The sequence below is a fragment of the Erpetoichthys calabaricus genome, chromosome 8, assembly GCF_900747795.2.
Source record: "Erpetoichthys calabaricus chromosome 8, fErpCal1.3, whole genome shotgun sequence".
Lineage (NCBI taxonomy): Eukaryota > Metazoa > Chordata > Cladistia > Polypteriformes > Polypteridae > Erpetoichthys > Erpetoichthys calabaricus.
The window spans coordinates 63,315,837-63,339,150 of NC_041401.2; the positions used below are offsets into that span (position 1 = coordinate 63,315,837).

The 23,314-nt window shown below is 37.8% G+C and overlaps 1 protein-coding gene across 1 annotated transcript in view; it reads right to left on the minus strand.

Moving 5' to 3' along the window:
- kiaa0753 (KIAA0753 ortholog) overlaps positions 1 to 23,314 on the minus strand; it is a 103,754-nt gene that overhangs the window by 79,167 nt on the left and 1,273 nt on the right. Inside the window, exons 2-7 of the mRNA XM_028806636.2 lie at positions 16,755 to 16,872; positions 16,323 to 16,646; positions 14,159 to 14,429; positions 13,545 to 13,651; positions 13,292 to 13,354; positions 12,487 to 12,714 (exon numbers count right to left, since the gene is read on the minus strand). Of these exons, the coding sequence (XP_028662469.2) occupies positions 12,487 to 12,714; positions 13,292 to 13,354; positions 13,545 to 13,651; positions 14,159 to 14,429; positions 16,323 to 16,646; positions 16,755 to 16,862 (1,101 nt within the window). The 5' untranslated portion in view covers positions 16,863 to 16,872. The remainder of the gene's footprint in view (positions 1 to 12,486; positions 12,715 to 13,291; positions 13,355 to 13,544; positions 13,652 to 14,158; positions 14,430 to 16,322; positions 16,647 to 16,754; positions 16,873 to 23,314) is intronic.

A 23,314-nucleotide genomic window follows, 5' to 3' on the forward strand; every position in this document is an offset into this window, starting at 1 on the left:
GCCAGAGCCCAGACTTGAATCCGATTGAACATCTCTGGAGAGATCTTAAAATGGTTGTGCACCGACGCTTCCCATCCAACCTGATGGAGGTTGAGAGGTGCTGCAAAGAGGAATGGGTGAAACTGGCCAAGGATAGGTGTGCCAAGCTTGTGGCATCATATTCAAAAAGACTTGAGGCTATAATTGCTGCCAAAGGTGCATCGACAAAGTATTGAGCAAAGGCTGTGAATACTTATGTACATGTGATTTCTCAGTTTTTTTTATTTTTAATAAATTTGCAAAAACCTCAAGTAAACTTTTTTCACGTTGTCATTATGGGGTGTTGTGTGTAGAATTCTGAGAAAAAAAATGAATTTAATTCATTTTGGAATAAGGCTGTAACATAACAAAATGAGGAAAAAGTGATGCGCTGTGAATACTTTCCGGATGCACTGTAAATACTGTCCATCAGATGCAGATACCTTTTTGTGCCTTCCAGTGTCTCAACATGCCCAGTTTGTTCAAATTTTCTTTAATGTCATATTGTGAAAATCCAATTCAGGGTGCTATTGCCCACTGACCATAACAGGGTTGATTCAAAACTATGATTTCAGGTCTGCCAAAGTGTGCTAGCTAAGCTATTTCTACATCAGTATTTGTTATTATTTTCCAGCATATCTGTTTATTCCTATCTTGTTTGTAGTTTTCATGGACAGGATGTGAAGGCACAGTAGGGAAGGGGAGGGGGTCCAGCCTGGTCATCTCAAAATCGCATCACTGCTTTTTGCAGATGGACCTGTTGGCTTTGTCGGGATGTATAGTCATTGGGACAGTTTGTGACCAAGTGTGAAGCAGCAGGTATGAGGATAAGTGCCTCCAAATCAAAGGTCATGCTCCTCAGTAGGAAAAAGGTGGACTGTCCTCTCTGAATGGGAAGTGAGTTGCCGCGTCAAGTGGAGTTTAAATACCTCGAGGCCTTGTTCTCGAGTGAGGGGAAAAGGGATGGTGAGATCGACAGACAGATTGGAACAGAAAGTAGTTTGGAAGAAACAGCTGAATCAAAAGGTAAAGCTCTTAAGGTGGTTTAGGCATCTGATACAGATGCCTCCTGGACAGCTCTCTGTGGAGGTTTTATGTGCACAACCAGCTGAAAAGAGACTCCGGGGAACACCCTGGGCTCACTGGGAAGATTATATCTCCCATACAGTCTGGGAACGCCTCGGTATCCCACAGTATAAGTTGGCAAGTGTGGCTGGGGAAAAGGACGTTTGGGCCTCACTGCTAAGACTGTTGCCTCCATGACCAAGCTTCAGATAAGATGTGGAAAACGAATGAATGAGCTGTTTATTTATTAAACTGCATCACTATCAAACCAAGTTTCATCAGTCAGATTCAGGTATATTGATAGCTGACTTTAACAAATGCATGGAATGGCTGGGTTGACATGACAAGTTTGGAATCAAGCTTGTGCTGTTTTTACCATTTCACAAGAAGTCAAAAAGATTTTTGGAAAACTCAAGAAATTCTTGGTATAAACAAATACTGATACCATAAAAAGTATTTATTCTAGTGTTTTAGACACAAGTAAATAATAATTGCTCACATAGTTTGCCTTATGAATAGTTTTCATGGATGGCAACTTGTGTTTCCAGAGTATAGTATACGATAGTAGATGAGACATGCAGGTCTGCAGTAATTACCAATGAGGAACCCACATTTGTAACTATAAAATCACTAGGTGGTAAAACAATGTTTCTGACTAAAACAAATGAGACTGCTGGTGCATATTATGGTATGAGGCTAGCCAGGGAGCTACTAAGGGGTATTAAATCTTTACTTAACAATTTGCACTTAAGGTTATTTAGGGCTGCCAGAGGGTGTTCTGGATGACCTAAATCGTTACTTTCAAATGATGATTAGTGCAAATACTCTGGAAGGAATACCCGACTGAAGTAAAGTCCGTTGGGTAGGAGTCAGGTGGTGAGTTGAGCTAATTGCCTGATTGACAAACAGAATGGCTGCAAGTCATATTTGTTTCCAGGGGAAATTTAGCTTTACATAAGCTGAAAAAATATTGACACACTGTAAGAAAGAACAACAAACCCTCCTCGAACACACACAAATACAGTATTACAAAAAAGATTAAATAACTTCTGACTTCGCTAAAGATAAGAGAACAGTCACAGGGATCCATTATAAAGGTATAATGCCACAGAGACAGAGGAACTCCAGTAGCATTTCCTGAAACACTTCTACTAAATAATCTGTTAGCTAAAATATGTATTGATAGTGTATCAAAGCAATGATATGCAGTATTTGCATCAAGGACCTCAGTTGTTTTCATTCTGTTCCCCACTGCTACTACTCTGGCTAGTCGACATGGGAAGAAAACCATTGGAGAAGCTACACAGTCAAACTGAAAAACTGTAAAGCGATAATGATAAGCTGCTAGATTGAACATACATCCATCCATCCATTTTCCAACCCGCTGAATCCGAACACAGGGTCACTGGGGTCTGCTGGAGCCAATCCCAGCCAACACAGGGCACAAGGCAGAAACCAATCCCGGGCAGGGTGCCAACCCACCGCAGAGTTTGAACATACAGTAGATGCTAAATCTGTTATTTCAGATACTTCTCGCATTTGAGCAAGACAGATGATCAGAAAAAGAAGGAAACTTATTTTTTAATTAATGCTTAATCTGAAGTTAATATTGTAGTAATAATGTTTTATTTATTCATCTGTCATACAGTTCAATGAACATGAATACAAAGATTTGCATAAATAAGAGGAGTATGCTTGTATAGGTGAAATTCTTCCATCTATTTGTGATCAAACTGGCTTAAAGTAGCCTATCCTGGCATAAGCCAGAAAAAAATCCTAGAATGAGTTACTTGTTCATCATGAAAATGGTTTATACAAACACCTACATTCACTCATACAGAACCAGTGTGAAGTCGAAAATTAACTGAAGGAGGAAAACCAGAATAAATAGTGTAAAAATTTGTGCAATCTCCACAGAGACAATAACCAAGGATTCTGGAGCGGTGAGTCAGCAGCACTAACAACAACATTATCAAGGGGTTGGCTCAGTTCAGTCATATAGATTTAATCTCAACGCAACCTAAAAGAGTTATGAAATATTCAAAATCAGTTGTCCAATTCCTTCAGCCCACTGTGGGACACATTTACTCACAGCCTCTTCAATGACTGAATTAAGTTGGGGCAATCACATAAAATGGAAATTGTTGCTTTACTTCACAACTATCAAATTCACATCCTAGGGAACTTGCAGCATTTCAGTTGCTTTCTTAATTAGTAGCCAATTACTGCTGCTGATGGAATATACTTTTTCTTCTAATTTTACATTACTTGCTGTTCAATTAAGAATCCATGTTTCTCTTTTCCTTAATCTGCTGCCAATCAAGAATGAGATGTTGAAGAAACCAATAACTATCCATTTAATTTGGTCACAGTGCAGTATAGAATATTTGAAATGAGAACAGAACTGTATTTTTCTTCTTTTTTTTTGCATTTCCTTTAAGTATATAGAAATTCTTTAAGAATATGATTTGAACATTATACAAATTAATATCTTTTTTTGTTTTCAGTGTTTAGCCTTAGATAATTTTGTTTTCAACTATACTGTAATTGTAGTTGTGTATAGTGTGCTAAGCTTGCAAGTGGGAACATGCTTTGTAAGAATTAGTAATCCAAGTTAAACTTTAAAAAATTTTACAGTACTGAAGTGAAATTAAATAATCTATTCTATATATATATATATATATATATATATATATATATATATATATATATATATATATATATATATATATATATATATATATATACACAGTAGAACCTCGGTTAGAGAACGCCTTTGATAACGAACAATTCGGATAACGACCAAAAATTTCACTAAAAATTTGCCTCCGATAGCGAACAAAATTTCGGATAGCGACGCACACGCGACCAGCGGACAGCGGCCAGCTTCCCATCTTCCTTTGCGCTCGAGACACGGTTACGAACAGACGTTCATTATCTTTATCGGTGCGCATCCTTCTTATTTAGTGATTTTGTTGCTTTATTTAATAATATATAGCCCTCAATCATGGCTCCAAAGAAGATTAAGAGAGCTGGTAGCAGTGCAGTAATAAGGCAGCGGCCAACAATTGAATTGAAAAAAGAAATTATTGCCAAGTATGAACGAGGCATGCGTGTGTCGGATATCGTAAGAGAATACGGCAAGTCAAAGTCGACAATCTCGACGATTTTAAAGAAAAAGGAGCCGCTTAAAGAAGCTAATGTGTCAAAAGGAGTGAGTATTATAACAAAGCAAAGGCCTCAAATAATAGACGAAGTAGAAAAGTTGTTGCTTGTGTATATAAATGAAAAACAGTTAGAAGGTGCTAGCATCAGTGAGGCATTCATTAGTGAGAAGGCGCTGCAAATCTACGAAGATTTGAAGAAGAAAACCCCACAGACAAGTGCTTTGAGTGATTTTGTTTTCAAAGCCAGTCGAGGCTGGTTTGAAAAATTTAAGCACAGAACAGGCATCCACAGCGTCATAAGGCATGGGGAAGCAGCTAGTTCCGACAAGGCAGGGGCCGAGAAGTTCATCCTAGAATTCAAAAAAATCATAGAAGAAGAAAGTTACGTACCGCAACAGGTATTTAATGCGGATGAAACAGGCCTGTTTTGGAAGAAGATGCCGAATAAAACGTACATAACGAAGGAAGAGAAAGCATTGTCAGGGCACAAGCCTATGAAAGATAAGCTAACTCTTCTATTGTGCGGTAACGCCAGTGGAGATTTTAAGCTGAAGCCGCTGTTAGTCTACCATTCGGACAATCCAAGAGTATTTAAGAAGCATAATGTAATAAAACAGAAATTGCCTGTTATGTGGAGGTCTAATTCTAAGGCCTGGGTGACCCGCCAATTTTTTGTCGAGTGGGTGACCGAAGTTTTTGCCCCGGCTGTGAAAGAATACCTAGAGAAGAACAACCTTCCCCTCAAATGCCTTCTCCTGCTGGATAATGCTCCAGCACATCCTCCAAACATCGACGAGTACTTAGAAGAAGAGTTCGACTTTATTCAAGTTCGTTATCTGCCACCGAACACAACCCCTTTGCTGCAGCCCATGGATCAACAGATCATTTCAAACTTCAAGAAATTGTACACGAAAGCCTTATTCAGAAAGTGCTTCGATATAACGAACGATACCAACTTAACTCTGAAGGAATTTTGGAAGAATCATTTCAACATTTTGAATTGTGTTCATCTTATTGATAATGCATGGAACCAAGTGACCTACCGTAATATGAATGCAGGATGGAGAAAACTCTGGCCAGACTGTGTTCCAGAGCGAGATTTTGAAGGATTCGAACCAGAAATTGTTGATGAAATTGTTTCCCTGGGCCAAAACATGGGGTTGGAGGTGGATAATAACGATGTTGAAGAACTTGTGGAGGAGCACAGTAATGAACTCACTACTGAAGAGTTGCAGCACCTTCAGGCTGAGCAAGAAAAGAATTTGGCTGAGGATATGTCTTCGGAGGGGGAAGAGGAAGGGAAGGAGGAAGTCCCAAGTTCAGTGATTAAAGAAATGTGTGCTAAGTGGGGGGAATTGCAATTGTTTGTAGAAAAATCTTTCCCAAACAGTGCGGTAGGCAGTAGGAGCCTGAACATGTTCAATGATAATGTGATGTCGTATTATTGAAAAGTGCTACAAAAAAGGCAGAAGCAACAGACACTGGACAAGTTTTTTTATTCAACCTCAAAGCAACAGAGGACATCCCCCGATGTTCTCATGGAGGGGGATTCCCCCTCTAAGCAGTAATTCCACCCCTTCCTCCCCACACCTCCATAAAAAAAAAAGCATAAAAATAAAAAAAAAGTGTTTTGTAAATTAGTTTCGTAAAATTAAGTTATGTACAGTAAACAGTAAAATGTGTTTACGTATTAAAGTTACCCAGTGCTATTGTTTTCTGCCATACGTAGCGTATCTGTCATATTCCCTCCCTCCTCTGCCGTGACCCTCCCTCCTCTGCCGTGACCCTCCCTTTGCTGTCGTAATCGCCTCACTAGAAAGGTAAGATTCCACATTTTTTTTATTTATTCCATGCTGTAGTGTCACTTCTTTAGTTTTTAGTTACAGAATTATGTTATGTGCTTATTCATAGTGCTATTGTTTTCTGCCATACGTAGCGTATCTGTCATATGCCCTCCCTCCTCTGCCGTGACCCTCCCTCCTCTGCCGTGACCCTCCCTTTGCTGTCGTAATCGCCTCACTAGAAAGGTAAGATTCCACATTTTTTTTATTTATTCCATGCTGTAGTGTCATTTCTTTAGTTTTTAGTTACAGAATTATGTTATGTGCTTATTCATAGTGATTTTGTTCCTACACATTGCATTTTCAGTCGGTCATAGCCAAGCCTACCAATGCTACATGTCAGTCAAAACGATAAGTTTTCCTATGTTTTCTTATGTTTAAATGCTTTCTTTAATGTTTTTATTTTTATTTAACATCATTTGTACTGTATTATAACTGTTCCCATTTAAAAAAACATACCTATATAGCCTGTAACTTTCATATATTAGCGAGTCAACAGGGGCTAGGAACCAATTATTTCTATTTCCTTTATTCCTTATGGAGAAAATTGTTTCGGATAGCGAACATTTCGGATAACGACCCACTTTTTGGAACGGATTGTGGTCGTTATCCGAGGTATTACTGTATATATATATATATATATATATATATATATATATATATATATATATATATATATATATATATATATAAAATCCTAAGCCTAAAAGTGCAACGATTTTATGTGACTTTTTGTGTCAAGTTTTTTGTCACGCTTTAAATCGGGCTTATTTTAAAACCTACATATATATGTTTGGTATCATTCTTTTCAGAATTTATTGAACTTTAATGTGATGTTGTTAGATTTTCAGATTATTATTCTGTTTTTAAATTATAAACTGAAAAATATCAAGAACTCACATCCCGCGAGACGAAACTTTGTGCCAAGAAATTTAACCACGCCCAGGGCTGGAAATAAAAGACAAAGAGTAGAACAGCTGCAGTAAAGGCTTTTAAATGTTCAAAGTGCCATGCAAGATGCAGATCACGCGGCATGGCAGCAGCAGCAAGCCAGCAGCTGATCAAGCAAAGAGGAGGTTAAAAAAAAACAAAACTTTTTGTTTCCCCATTATATCACCATTTAAGAGGGGGTTTCAGAGGAGCGACCGCATGTCCTTGGGGTGCGTTCAGCCCCCCTCTTCACAGTGCGAGCAGCAGAGACACAAAGTGGCTGGCGCAAAGCACAGGCCAAGGAGGTTGGAAAGCGAAGCGAGCAGGGGGCATAACCCCCTAGTACTATATAATTCTGATCCCAGAAGCTATACTAACAGTTCTGATATGGTTTGGGTACAAAAATGTTTATAAACTCTGCATTTACTGGTTAAATTGATTTCAAAATTGTACAAAGAACTTTACTTGATAGGTACAAGATACTGCTCTCTAGAAAAGAAAATTAAAAAAGCTAAGGGCTAGTGAGATACTGAAGAAGCTATGTAACCAGCCTTGGCCCTTGCTGTCTGTGATGAGAATAAGGGATAAGTTAAGGTAACATATGTAAGCACTGCAGAGTTTACATGTAAATTAAGGCTAATAATTTAATCATTTCCTGTATTAATGTGTCTGCCAATATAAAACGAACCTTAGAGATTAAAGTGCCTTTTGTCAACACTTTTACTTGATACAACAAAGGCATTACTCTATCAAAAACATTACTTTGCTTGATTGCATTTGTGTTTAACATTTGATTATATCTATAAAATATCTATTAATATCTATCTTTTTTTTTTTATTACCAATGCGTGGCTTAATATTAATCTAGCGGTCAGTAGCACTCTCCATCAGCAAATGAGTTTGTCCCAGAATTATCCATTTGTTTTAGCTTATTTGCATCACTAAATATTCCCTGTATTTTTTACATTGGAAGGAAACTTCCAACACTGTTCTGTAATGATCTGAAAGCATTATGTCTTGCTCTACTGGTATCTACTGTACAAAGAAAGGAAAATCTGTCTATTTCTTTTCAATTTCTAGTTTTCAGATGATACATGCTTGCTCAGTTAGCAGAATGAAATGATCTGTAGTCATGCTTTAAATTTAAAATGTAAGTATTGTGAGTCACAAAATAAACAGCACACTAAATAACTGCCACAAAAATAGGGGTAAGGAGTAAATCAGGTAGGCTGATTTTTATTTTTTATTAAAGAAAATGAAAGATTTTAATAAATTCTTGCTTATCATGGCACTAAACAGTGGAGACACGTTGTGTGTTGGCCACACATACAAGTAAAAATTTCACTGTACTCTGTATACTGGACAACACTATTACTATTACAGCCATTATGAATTAAGTTGGAAATAAAATATATAGGGTATTCTATTTTTTAATAAAAGTGGAAAAAACAGGGATCTGAACCATTTATAGACACAAAAAATATTTTAGATCATCATCATGTACCTCAGGTATATAGACTGGTGAAACAAACCTTATACATTCAGGACATACATTTTCCTACATAGATTTGTAAAATCAGGGGTGGACAAATTGGTAGTCTGGACTCCCAGACCTTCCAGTTTTTAATTCTGGACAACCAAATTACAGACGTGCAAAGCCCAGCAGACTACCAGATATTTTGGATTTGTTTTTGTTAGGAACATACTGCATGAACCAATCTGATAAAAACAAAAGATGCAGTCCTTCATGTACAACCTTAACTTTGGTGTTGCTTTTAAAGACAAGGATTACAGTGTACCAAACTTCCATAACTACCTTCTAAAGACCGGTTTATATTTCACACATTCACACTGGTTGTGAGGGCAGCACAACAAAAATGACGTTGGATGCTAGGTTTTTGCCACATCCTATGCACAGAATTTTTTTATACAACTATACAGCAATTTAGGTGCAGGCCGTGTGCCCTAAATGGTGAGTTTAGATGAGAGGCTGGTTAGGAGGGTGTTGAATGAAGGGTTGAATAAGATGCAACAGGTCTTCAATGCAAAACGAAGACATGCAAAAATATTTGACGTACATCTCTTCATTATCTGTGGCACATATTCTTAAGAATATTGTACTCACCCTAACCTTTGCTGTTTATGGTTAATGGGTCTGCACACTCACCAGGGGCTTAACAACTAAACAGAGTGAGCAGAAAATCCGACAGGCTGCCAAACTCCGGAAGCCTTAAGCGCCTTCCTTTTTTTTTCTCCAAAAATATCCCACCTCATGTTTATCAATACATCCAGCAAACTCATCTGATCAGGATTGTGGCTGGCGATTGAAAACGTGTGGTTTCGAACCAACAGACCAGTGTTTCATGGGTCTCAACCATGTTTGTGATGAGTTGCCATACAACTGTGTAGTAAAGATAACTGAGTTAGTCAAAGTGCGAATTATTACAAAATAAACAGAAAATAATTTTTCAAATACTGGAAGACCTTTTTTTAGCAGATTAAATACACAGAATGACTGCAAGGAGGGGACAGCATCACAAACAAGTCAAAGATTGCATTGTGCTGCATGCAGAGAGCAGCCAGAAACCACAAGCCGTCGTTTGTTTTATGACAAAACTCATTTAAAAATTGAAAAGGTGATAAAGCACAGTAACATTAGACGGTTTACTATACTAAGTCAGCCTGTTACATCTAAGAAATGGTGGTGCAGTGCTGAGACATTTCATGAATGCACAACCTGGAAACAAAAATGTATACTGATGCAGCAGGTAACTCTTTTCGACTGATGATGCTTGCTACTGCGGAGAAAATGACCTAAAATATTCAGAAGCTTGTTGATCACATGTGATGGCATGAATGCTCCAACAATAGCCCTGTCACAAATTTTTGAGCATTCAGCCTTAGGAAGTAGAAATTAACCTTTCAAAATCAGTGCACTAATACCCCATTACAAACAGATCTTCCCTTATGCGGTCACAGAGAAGAATCTCATAAAAAATAACCTGATCAAAATTAATTAATATGTACTCTGGACTCCTAACAGGTATACTGAAGGTATGTGAAAATGCTCCTTACATTAGCTCAAAAACTGCAGAGTGTAAGACTCTTTTTCAGGCCTAAACCCAAGTTTTAATAACATGAGAGCCCTCAAAATGTTCCAAGCAAGATAAATTTCAGTGGAACTGTTTATGTAGACCTCTGGCTCTGGTCAACCAAAGGTGTATGACACTGTAAAGGACATATTGCACCTAAGAATGACACTGACAGTGAAACTGATGTTGCTTTTGAAAGAGAAGATAATTGGTGGGGCCTAAATTAGGCCTGAAAACTAAATTTGAGAATAGAATATTAATGCAGCATTCCAGTTCATTTTCATTAAAATGTATTGTGTGCATTGGAAAAAGACCACATATCAACATGACATAATCATTTAAACATTATCTATTTGTCAAAATATTCACTTCCAAGATGCCAACTGTGTTTATATTGAGGTAGAAGAATGCTATGCATTTATGTACAACAAAACTTTACAAATTGCTGTAAAATGTTGCAGGAAATCCTCCACCTGTATATAAAGCTAGGTTACCAAAAAGCGTGCAAACCTGGTAGCCCAGCAGACTACCATATGCATTTACAATTTGACCACCCCCACAATCCGTACCCTGTAACCTACTGGAGTGAACTTGTTCATAGTAAATAAATTCTATTTTTTTTTCTGTGAGATTGTGTCAAGCGTGATTCAAATGGGAGTAATTCATTTTTAAGTTATCATGTCTAAATCCTCACATCCTGACACCCTTGCATCCATAACCAGAAATTTAAAAGTCATTTTCATAGATTTCTAAAATCAGTAAATCCACTGACAACTGAAGTTTGACACTATCATAACTTTCCACACAATACCGTTGCATTGCTGAAAATTTTAAAGGTGCCTTTTCTTCTTCCCAAAACCCACACAATAGACAATCCTAGATTCCCTTTTTCCACATATTGCTGTCCCACCACTTATATTGTGGATAATGATAACGAGAACACAAAAGCCTTCCTTAATGTTTAAAAGACAATAACCATCCTCTCACAATCACTTTCAGTTACAAGGCACTGACTGACTGCTTCATCTTTAATATGAATATCACTTCTTTTTACATAGTCATTTCTCACGATGGATGCCTCATTACCCTTAGACATTTCTTCAAATGGCATTCAGTACAAGACCCTTCACACTCACCCTCATCTGACTGGAAACACTGATTCTTAAACTTAATGTTTTCTCCTTTTTTCTCAAAGGCAGGTGAGATGCAATGGTTGCTAGGATGGGGCCATAATCTTTGTTGGCTAGGTGAAAGAGCATTTCCTTTTTTTTCCCCTCCAAGGTTTTATACCTGCCTTACACAAAATATATATTGACAATTGTGTTGGTGTTGCCTCTGGCCCCAGAACCCACCTTTAGGAGTTCATTAACCACTTTATTAGTCGCTCTCCATCTCACAGGTTCATAGTTTATGTTTCTACAACAACTCTAGCACACCTGCATTTATTAGAAGCCATTTGACTAATACAGTTACCTTCTCAATAACCCTATTAAACACTTACATTTAAATACTTGTATGCACCTCACTCCATAAAAGAGTCGCTTTGTCCCTCAGGGCACTTTCCCTTGTAACAGGAGAAACTATGTCACTTGCAAATATGTCACCAACATCACAATTACATCTGGTTCCACTGTAAAATGTAATATTAAAAAAGAGGCCTTCTGTCAATCAACAGATCTTATTGGCTGCATTTCACATAAAACATATTCAGCCATCTACATAGGTGTTCATATTTGAGTTTTTAAAATCAAGGACCTTACAAAACCTATTGTAGAACATTTTGAATTTTTTAATTATAGCCACACTTTTTTTTTTGTTTGTGTTCTTTGGTTTGGTTTAGAAGACATCTACAAAACATAAAAGATGCTAAGTTTATTCTCAGACTTACATCACACACTTCTCTAGGAATAAATTACTGTTTAACTTTGTTCTTCTTAGTCTTCACTAATTCCTGTTTTTTGCATCTCTTCTCATGTTTAAGTTCTTTCATATTCTCCAGTTTTGTTTGTTCCTTCCTTCTCCTCTAATGTACAGTATATAAACCATTTTCCTTTTTAGTTGTACACCTGATAAAAGCTACACAGACGGAAACATTGTTTCTCTAATATTCTTTTCTTTTTAGGGAAAGGTTTTCATGAGAAAAAACCTTTACCATTCTTCCTTTTTCAGATGCACATTGGTGCTGTCCTTTGCATAGCTCCATAAATGTGTGCTATTTAAAATTCAGGCCTTTGGGTAATTACAGAGAACAAAATTTCAGTCCAAAGGTAGACAGATGGTCAAGTGCACTGCAGAGACATACAGATACACAAAAATCCTGCAATATTTGCATGGGAAAATAAAAATGTGGTCACTATTTCCACTCTGACTTACCTCAAGCTGCTCAAGGATATTAATTGTGCTCTCAGAAACAGCTCTGCCTACTCCTGCTCCTGCAACCAGTTTTGCAGAACAGAGGGCAAGCTGCCGAACTAGTTTGGCAAGTTCTCTGTAATATGAGGGCACGCGGGTCTCCATCTGGTCAGAGAGCTGGCTGACAAAAACCTGCAGGGCACGCACTGTTCCCCGATGAGCTACAATCAGCCTGTCCATTGCCCTAGACTAGAAAAAGGAAAGGATGGAGAAACACAATTACTTTTAACAGTATTGATCTGTGGGTACATATTAAAACACATTAAAATTAAATAAAGTGAAAAATATTAGGATAAGGAGAGCTAAACCATTCATTTTATTATTTCATTTAGATATGTTGAAAATACCTTTAATACTTGAAAAAAAAACTAATATAAGCAGTATTGCAATGTCTCTTTCTCATACTTGTGTTAAGATTTAAGCACTAAGGAATATATTGCCAACACTACAAAATTTGTACATATAGACACTCTCAGTCTGAAAACCTTTTTATGCATGGACCAAACCTGAATGCGGCAAGTGAAAACATGATTCATTTGATGAAATTTGTTGGGAAAGACAAGGCAAATGCAACTATTTAATATTTATTTATATATCACCCTGGGATAATTAACATTCCCAGTAAAAGCTCCACTATCTATCACCATTACCCAACTCGGCTTCTAAAATTCATTACCTGGGTAGCTCTGATAAAACAACAATGAATATTTAGTTTGATACTTAACTTCTTACATTATTTAAACATTTAAAAGGTGCAAACACATACCTTTATCGCATTCTTGTCTTTGTGGGGACTGAACCTGTCTACTTCCTCCAAAATTTCTTTAACCTAAAAAAAAAAAGTATCAAAAATATACACTATATTATTTTTAAGCATCAAAAGGGAATAGAGATTGTCTAACCTCTGTCTTCATGCATTTTTAGTGGATATATAAAAATGTCAAAGTACAGGAGGATCCACTCATAAATTATGTAAAAGAGCACCCACTGATTTGATATACTACTAAAAGTAAACTAACCCGCTGTTGCAGTGCATAAATTATCCTTGCTGAGCGGGCTGCTTGCTCTTGCCTCCGAACATGAGCACGACGCACTTCATTAGGGTCCAGAGGCTCAATAGGCTCTCCTGTAAAGTATCAACAAGACAAGTAATTAAATAACAATAAAAAAAAACTTTTGCAGTAATATTAAATTATGTGAAGAACTGTTAGTAGAGACAGAATTAAAATGTTATTAGGCAGGTAGTGTGTTGTAGTGGATAAAGCACTCTTGGGATTTAAAGGTTTTAACTTCTGTTACTGTGGAAGTCCCCTAAACTATCTGTGCTCTACTGTAAATAAGTTACTTTTTTTTCTGCAAACAACCATAATGTATCCCGATCATGCACATTGACCTAGATAATTAGGCCCACTAAATACTGTACAGTATATTAGAATAATTATATTTTTACATTTAGAGATTGATTGCCCATTTTCTAAATAAATAATTCCAGTATAGCATCAATTGAAAACATAAAAATATTGTAATACTGAAAAATGTTTACAAATATTTCCCTACAATAAAGTCTAAATTATGAAAAGTTCTGTTTTTCATGATCAAGGTCTGAATATAACCTCCAAATTCATATGCTTACCACGGTTAGCAATTTCCTCAAAACCCTTTTTGCACGCATGGAGTTCTTTCTGCAATCGACACATCTCAACAAGGAGCTTCCCTTCTTGGTTTTTGAAAGGACTTCCTTGTCTTTGTATTGGCCCAGAGTCTTTTGTTGGTGGTGAAACCGGCATTTTAGCACTGGTGGGATGAATAAGCTTTTCAGGGATGTAGACAAGAACACTGGCTCCTGATGGCATGACCTCCGCCCTGGCACTGGTGTTGTTTGGCTTTTTTGTCTTTTGCTTTAACTGCAGAGGACACAGGCAATTTATTTTTGTATTTATATATAGTGTGTGTGCATATGTATATACACATATATTTTTTTATACAGTACTGTGCAAAAGTTTTAAGCAGGTGTGAAAAAATGCTGTAAACAAAGAACGCTTTCAGAAATATAATGATTGTTTATTGTTATCAATTTTCAAAATGCAACGTGAGCGAACAAAAGAAAAATCTAAATTAAATCAATATTTGGTGTTACTACCTTTTGCCTTCAAACCAGCATCAATTCTTATAGGTACACTTGCACAAAGTCAGGGATTTTGTAGGATTATAGTCAGGTGTATGATCAACCAATTATACCAAACAGGTGCTAATGATCATCAATGTCACACGTAGGTTGAAATACAGTCATTAACTGAAACAGAAACAGCTGTGTAGGAAGCTTAAAACTGGGTGAGGAACAGCCAAACTCTGCTACCAAGGTGAGGTTGTGGAAGACAGTTTCATGTCATGGCAAGATTGCAACAAGCAACAAGACACAAGGTAGTTATACTGCATCAGCAAGGTCTCTCCCAGACAAAGACTTCTAAGCAGACTGGAGTTTCAAGATGTGCTGTTCAAGCTCTTTTGAAGAAGGACAAAGAAACGGGCAACACTGAGGATCATAGACGCAATGGTCGGCCAAGGAAACTTAGTGCAGCAGATGAAAGACACATCAAGCTTATTACCCTTCGAAATCAGAAGATGTCCAGCAGTGCCATCAGCTCAGAACTGGCAGAAACCAGTGGGACCCAGGTACACCCATCTACTGTCCGGAGAAGTCTGGCCAGAAGTGGTCTTCATGGAAGAGTTGCAGCCAAAAAGCCATACCTCCGACGTGGAAACAAGGCCAAGCGACTCAAGTATGCACGAAAACATAGGAACTGGGGTTCAGAAAAATGGCAGCAGGTGCTCTGGACTGATGAGTCAAAATTTGAAATATTTGGCTGTAGCAGAAGGCAGTTTGTTCATCAAAGGGCTGGAGAGCGGTACAATAATGAGGGTCTGCAGGCAACAGTGAAGCATGGTGGAGGTTCCTTGAACGTTTAGGGCTGCATGTCTGCAAATGGAGTTGGAGATTTGGTCAGGATTAATGGTGTTCTCAATGCTGAGAAATACAGGCAGATACTTATCCATCATGCAATACCATCAGGGATGCATATGATTGGCCCCAAAGTTATTCTGCAGCAGGACAACGACCCCAAACATACAGCCAAAGTCATTAAGAACTATCTTCAGCGTAAAGAACAAGAAGTCCTGGAAGTGATGGTATGGCCCCCACAGAGCCTTGATCTCAACATCATCGAGTGTGTCTGGGATTACATGAAGAGATAGAAGGATGTCAGGAAGCCTACATCCTCAGAAGATCTGTGGTTAATTCTCCAAGATGTTTGGAACAACCTACCAGCCGAGTTCCTTCAAAAACTGTGTGCAAGTGTACCTAGAAGAATTGATGCTGTTTTGAAGGCAAAGAGTGGTCACACCAAATATTGATTTGATTTAGATTTCTCTTTTGTTCATTCACTGCATTTTGTTGATTGATGAAAATAAATGATTAACACTTCCATTTTTGACAGCATTCTTTGTTTACAACATTTTTTCACACCTGCCTACAACTTTTGCACAGTACTGTATATATATTTATATACACATATAAACACACACACAGGCTATATGCATTATATATGTAAAATTATACATATGCATGACTGCATATGTCTATTTATGACAAAAAAAAATGCTAAGAGGTAAACTATCCTTCCCTGGGATTTAAAAATATTTAACGAGAACTTCTTTTCAAATCATTTAATCATTAAGCTACATAATCTGACATTGTTTGACAAATGAAAGGATTTAGTTATTAGATTAAGTAGACATACCCCATGACTCATTTTTTCATGTGGTTCCTCATCTTCTGCATTCACTGTAGTTGGTTCTTGCAAACTGTCTGCCAGTATGGACATCTGCTTTTGGCGTCGCAGGTCTCTCTGTGCTTTTTTAACCGCCCACTGAAGACGCTCTTCTGAGATCACAGAAAACTGCATTGAACTCTCTGAAGTGCCTGGACTGTTTGCCACCTGTGGGCTGCTTGCATCATTACAGGGTTTGAAAGGTGCCAGTTTCTCAATTATAATTGGTGCAGGGTTACAAAATCGAGTTGCAAGGTTTGCAGGCATGGCAGGAACATCCCTGTTAAACTGGAGCTGCTCACATACAAAAATAAGAACAGAATAATGACAAATTTGTACTACAAAAAAGCATAATGTTTAGAAAGTGGCATTAAAATACCTGTACACATCTAAAAAGTCTACCTGGTTTTGGAGAAACTGATTTCTGGTCTGAGCATCAGCCTTCCAGGTACCACCCATCTGATTCATCTTAGCAAAAGTTACTTGCAAAGGCCATTTTTGAGGTTTCATTTCCTTTTTCCTAAGAAAAAAAGATGACATAACAGCTAAATGTTTACAAAAAATACAATACACCTTATTAAGATAAGCTGTAGAACATACAGAAACACAGTCAAACTGGTCACAAGTGAAAAGGCATGTTAAACTATAGACAGTGTGTCAATATCACAGACCTATATCTTACCAACTGCAAAGACGTTTTAATGGAATCCCATTTAATAAATATTTCTTTTTAGCTGCATAAGAAAAACAATCCTATACCTCAGGGCAGAATAAAACAACCAAACCTGATAATTATTTTTGGAAATAAAACAAAAATAGATTGTGGATAAGAGAGGAGTAAAACCTAATTTCTGTACCTGTTTTGTCCAGTTTTTGGTCTCAGGGCTTCAAAGCCTATCCCGAAAGCCTTGTGTAATTGTTGCCATGGATTGGCTGGTATCCGGATCAGGTCAAGAACTGATCCTTTGCCAGGAAGGGAGGCCAGAAGGATGAAGAGATTGAAGGAGTTGGCCTTTCCGAAGCCTATATTCTCCCAAAACACTGGAGGCCAGTATTCTTGTGTCACTGACCCTGCTTTTCAACCCACAGGCATACTGGGAAATGTAGCCCCATGCTACAGCTCTGTGGTATACCATGCCTACTGCTAGGGTGAGCTGCCGGAAGGAGTCATCCCTGCCTTCCGTCGGACTGTGGGCAGACACCAGAAGTACTCCCGGGATCTCGTTTAAAAATGACTGCTCTGCCTTACCTCGAAAAGTCAGTCGGGAGGCAGAGGACAACACTTGGAAGAGGAAGAGGAGTTGTAAGAAGAAGACAGAAAAGGAAGGATTCACCGTCCATTTAAATTCTGTATTGTTTGAAAGGTATCTGGAAGAATAAAATGCATTATTTCAACCAGCAACTGTGCGAGTATCAGCTATGTCTGGGGCTCGATAGCACTCCCTGTCATCTACACCTGGGTGGAAGACAGGAACCCACTCTGGACCAGGCCCAAATCCATCAGGCAGCACTCTAGACCATACACCCATATGCAGTCATAAATGGCAAATTTAGAATTGCCAATCAACCTAAACAATCCGACTCTGGGATGCAGGTGGAAAAGTGAAATACGCTAAGGTGAATATGTAAATCCACAAAAGCCTGAAATCTCCTAGAAGAGCAGTGCCAACCACTACAAAATTACTTACCATTTACAAAATCTGGATTTTTTTAAATTATCTTGAAAACAGCTTGTAAATTATGTGTCACTTTTTTCTATAAATATCAGAAAATTAATTGAATGTGACATCTTCTGAAAAATGTGTTAATTTTGTTTTCATTCAATGTTAAAGGTATGAAATAAAAACTGAAATAAAAAAGTGCTACAAAACCTTCTGGCCAATACGAATGAAGCTATCCACCACCAAACAACAATACTAAAAACTGTTTCTCTGCTCTCAAATGTGAAAACATCTGGAGGCAGATGGGCATGTCAATTCTGAATTAAATTGAACTCCAAATGGTACAAACGCTGTTTGGTATAATGGTAATAATGATAATAGTCACAATTACTTTTTGCTTGCTAATGTGGTTCAGCATCTTGTCTTCATGTTTCCTTTTTGTTTTTAGTGAATTTAAATGCATTCTGTTATTTGCTCGACGCTCAGCAGATGTATCTGTTTTTCTTTTTCTTTCTGACATTATAGAGGTTATTACTTTGTTTTGTGATCACTTTGCCATAAACATATGTCACATTTACATGTTTTATTTGCATGTAACAAAGTTTGATGTTCTATGATCAACAAAAACAACATTTACAATTGATTATGAATTCTGAACATGTGTGTACCATGTCCTGGTGGGATGATCAATATAGAGGATGCTGGGACTGCTTTTATGACAATAAAGTTTTATGGCCAGCAGCTTGCCTCAACCTAAATTATTTTAATTTCCAGAAGATATTAGGCTTTATTCAGGATTACTTCTTGCTTGTCTATGTGCTTCACTGTCTTGATTGCTTATTCTTTCTCATTCTTTGTCACTTAATTGACTTCTTAGCTGTGCTTGACGTTAAGCAGATGTCATTGTTCTTCTTTTTCTTTCTGTCATTATGGAGGTTATCACATGGTCACTTTGCTACAAACACACAACCACAGGTCATGACCAGTAGGTTGCAGCTACCAAGAATATTTAACTTCTTTCAGCTTACTTCTTTATCCTGCACGTATTACCATAATAAACATAAAACCACATGACACTTTGCAGAGGTTGTCACTACGTAATATGTTTTGACTTTCTATAAAATATTAGGTCAGTTCAGGGTGCATGCACTGGTACAGCATGTTGCCGCACCCACCATGCAACGAAACAGCTTGGGATCCTGGTTGCCAACCCCCCAGGCAGACTCGTGGTCCAGTCCCACCCTCCAGAAATGACCCTCTATCTGCCGCAGCCAGGTGTTACGTGGGCATCCCCTTGGCCTGGTCCAGCCACTCGGGTCCTCAACAATGAGGAGCCTGTGAGCCAGATCACCCTCGGGGAATCGTGCCACATGGTTGTAGTGCCGTAATTGACACTCCCTCACAATGCAGGTAATGTGCTTCATTCGGGACTCCATGAGCAACCGCTCGTTCGACTAAGAATCAAACCAGCAGTACCCAAGGATTCTCCGAAGAGACACAGTACCAAAGGAGTCCAGTCTTTATCTCAGGTCAAAGGATAGCAACCATGTCTTGCAACCATATAGCAAGACATGAAGCACCACGACTCTACAGACTTGGACCTTCATCCTTTTGCATAGATATCGGGAGCGTCACACACCCCTTTCCAGCAACCCCATGACTCCCATGTTCTCCTAATCCATCTACTGATTTCACAGAAAGAGTCACCAGAGTCAAGAATCTCGATGCCAAGGTAAGTTAACCTCTTGACAAGGATGAAATTCTCTCTGCAGACAGATACACTGCTGATGGCTGTGCCCAAGAGGTCATTAAAGGCCTGGATCTTGTTTTTTATCCAGGACACTCGCAAGCCCAGTCACTCAGACTCCTCATTCAGTTTCTCAAGAGCCCTAATCATAGCCACCATTGACTCCACGGAAATCATAGCATCGTCAGCAAAGTCAAAATCAGTGAATCTTTCTTCGCCAACAGATGCCCCACAGCCACTGAACCCCACCACCTTGCCCAACACCCAGTCCATGCAAGCATTGAACAGAGTAAGAGCAAGAACACAACCCTGAAGAACCCCAGAATTAACTGGGAAAAAACGCAGAGGTTCTGCCTCCACTCTACACTGTACTCACAGTACCAGTGCACAGGCCAGCCATGATATCCAGCAACCTTGAGTGGATCCCACAAAGTCTCAGGATGTCCCACAGGGCAGCTCGAGTCGAAGGCTTTACAAAAATTGACAAAGGCTGCAAAGAAACTCTGCCGATATTCGTGTTTGTACTCCAAGAGAACCCTCAGTGCAGGATGCGGTTGATGGTAGACTTCTTAGGCATAAAACCAGACTGCTCCGTTAGCTGGTAAGTGAGCAAGTGATCACGGATCCTTCTTGAGGACAACCCTAGCAAGGACCTTACCCAGCACCGAGAGCAGTGTTATCCCCCAGTGTATTTCCCACCATAAAATATCAGGTGATAAAATTTCGAATAAGACCAACATTGAGGTTCTAGCCCCAATAGTTTGCAAGAAATCATGTGACAGATGGACAGACATTACCATTTTATTCATAGAGAGGGAGAGATTGTGCTGAACTCCACCTATCTGTACTTCCTGAGCTTCACTGAGCTTCACAAACAAGCCTCAGATAAAAACTAAAGGTGGTCACTCTGGCTGGTTTATGTCATGAACCACACTCATTTTTTCTGGGAAGGATAAATTTTTGCTTAAACAAGATTTACCCTGTAATAATGTTATTTATGGTTAGGAAGCATTTTGGTTAAGTCATTTAACTGTATGTGACGCCTAGTAAAAGTTATTATTTATTTTTGTGCGGGTATTTAAAGATATATTGTTTTAATTTGAGACATTTTGGTAACTGGTTGCTAGGCAGTTGCCAGGATCATGTCCCCATATCAATTCTGCTATGATATGAATTGCAACTGGGCAAATCTTGTTAAATGTGGACACATTTAAAAACAGTTGTGCAAAAAGCTCTCGATTGTATTTGTTTTTTTTGACAGTGCTTTGTTTTCTCTTTCATATTATAGATTTACCATTCCCTTTGGTTTAGCCGACAAATCATCTCTTATCTTCCTGGTTTTGATTCTTTCCGGCCTATTGGCCTCTCTTCTCAGTTGCCTCCTTTAACCTGTCTGCTCATTTTTGTCCCCCAACAGCAGAACAAAACATCAGATTCTTTAAAATGGGCAACCCAAAAAAGAAACACCTAGTTTGTTTTCTGGGAAGGTGGATCTTTCACTTTTTACATGTTATGCGCTTCAGCACTCTGTAATCCATTTTTCTGTAAGTTTGTGAGGGTTTCCACTTCAAGCTGAACAGTTATTGCAACCAAGAAATATACACTTTAACAATAACAACATTTACAGTTGACCGGCAAAGTCGTAGCAGTGCAGATATTTGACACAAAAATGTTCAAAAGTGGCATCCTATATCAGTTTCAAGTTGAAAGTCACTGAGCCCTTCGGAATGTCCCGTTCCATTTCAAATGTTTTCTTATGGAGGTAACTGTGTGCTAATTAGTTTATGTCTTTAAACAAACCAGCATGTACTAAATTAAGTTTAATAAAGTTTTGATTTTATTAGTAAAATTTTTCTGGGTCAATGTACTCAACACATTTAAACTAACTACATGTTGCTATAAAAACCTTTAACTAAAATACAATATTCACAATTATACAATACAAAACAAATCACAAAACTCATACATCATGGAAGACATCTGCTTGTTGTTTTATGGCCGACATTGTGGAGCTGAGACAATTCCACAAAATGAGTTATTTAGTAAAGGAAACAAAAAACTAATGTAAAAATTAGCATTTCTGGTTGAGAAATTGTTAGGTACCCCCATGACCCTGTGTTCGGATTCAGCGGGTTTGAAAATGGATGGAAATTGGTAAGTATTAATCAGTTCTTTCTGTCCATTTACCCTATACATTTTAATATACTGTGAATTTTAGGATTCTGACCTTTCATTTTTCCCCCAACAACCAATTATTTAAGTGTATTCATTTGTAAATAGTCTATGTCCTTCAGAGCAATGGCTACTTGCAACATTTTGTGACATTTACGGATTATTGTGAGATAATGATTTAAAAATATTTAAAATGCAACATCCTATATTAAGGAGCAATCAGTCCTTTTCCCTGTAAGACAGCATATGGAGAAATACCTGGGAAAGTTATGGTACTACAGACAGACAGCAAAAAAAAAAGGTATGTAAATGGGGAGAATTAATCATCAATTAAGAAATTATTTTTAATAAGACACATATGCGTAGGTTACAGTCATCTAAGCTTCATTATAATTGCTAGCCATGATTTTTTGCATGCATTATTTAATTAGACACCATAATTCTATTTCTTAACTCTATTTTTTTTTTTTTAAATATCCTGTTTCCAATATGATTTTGCCTCTCATTCTACCAATTTTCAAAGTGCAGGTTTCAGTTCCAATAATCAGAGGGATAAGTAGATAAAATAAAACAACAACTTGGAGACAAGGTGCTCATTCATTGCCATGTACATCACAGCCTATTTGGCAAAATTAGCCTGCAATTTAGTAACCGGATAACATCTGAATATTTTAATGCAGATGGCTTTTGCTCAATTTAGCTGGATGTACAGCAGTTTTAAGTTCACTTTCTCCATTATTCAGATCTGAAGCCCAGCCCTCCTATTCAAACATAAAACATCTGCAGCAGTCAGAATATTTTTCCATCTATGAAAAGTTACTAAATTCCAATTCTCTTACACCTAAAATATTGCAGAAACAAGCATGACACAACTTCATCACCTGATAATTGCTTTTCTGTAATTCACTTTCATAAGTCTTACAGCACAATGTAAAACAGATTACAGAAATTTCAATATGCAAATGGTAGAATTCTGACATAGAATAAAATGGAAGGGATACACAACCACTTAAAAGAGCTTACTACAATGGCTTTAAACAGACCACCTTAAGTCTTGAAAAAAAATTCTCAAATCAAATGATTTCTTATTGACAAACCTAGTAATGCCAATGTCCTAGGCTACTTGTCATTCCTGCTTGTCTCTGACATCTGACATCGTCCACCTTATCATTATTTTCAAATTCCCTATTCATCTCTTAGTGATTAATTATTCAGTTTATTGAATTTTATTATCTCACTAAGTCTATCCAAGAATCTCAATCAGTACTTCACATTTGAATAACTCTGGTCTAGAACTTTAAAAATACTCAACACACAGTACCAACTATAACTGCACTGTAACATAAACTGATTTGGTCAGTCTTGCACCAACATAATACATG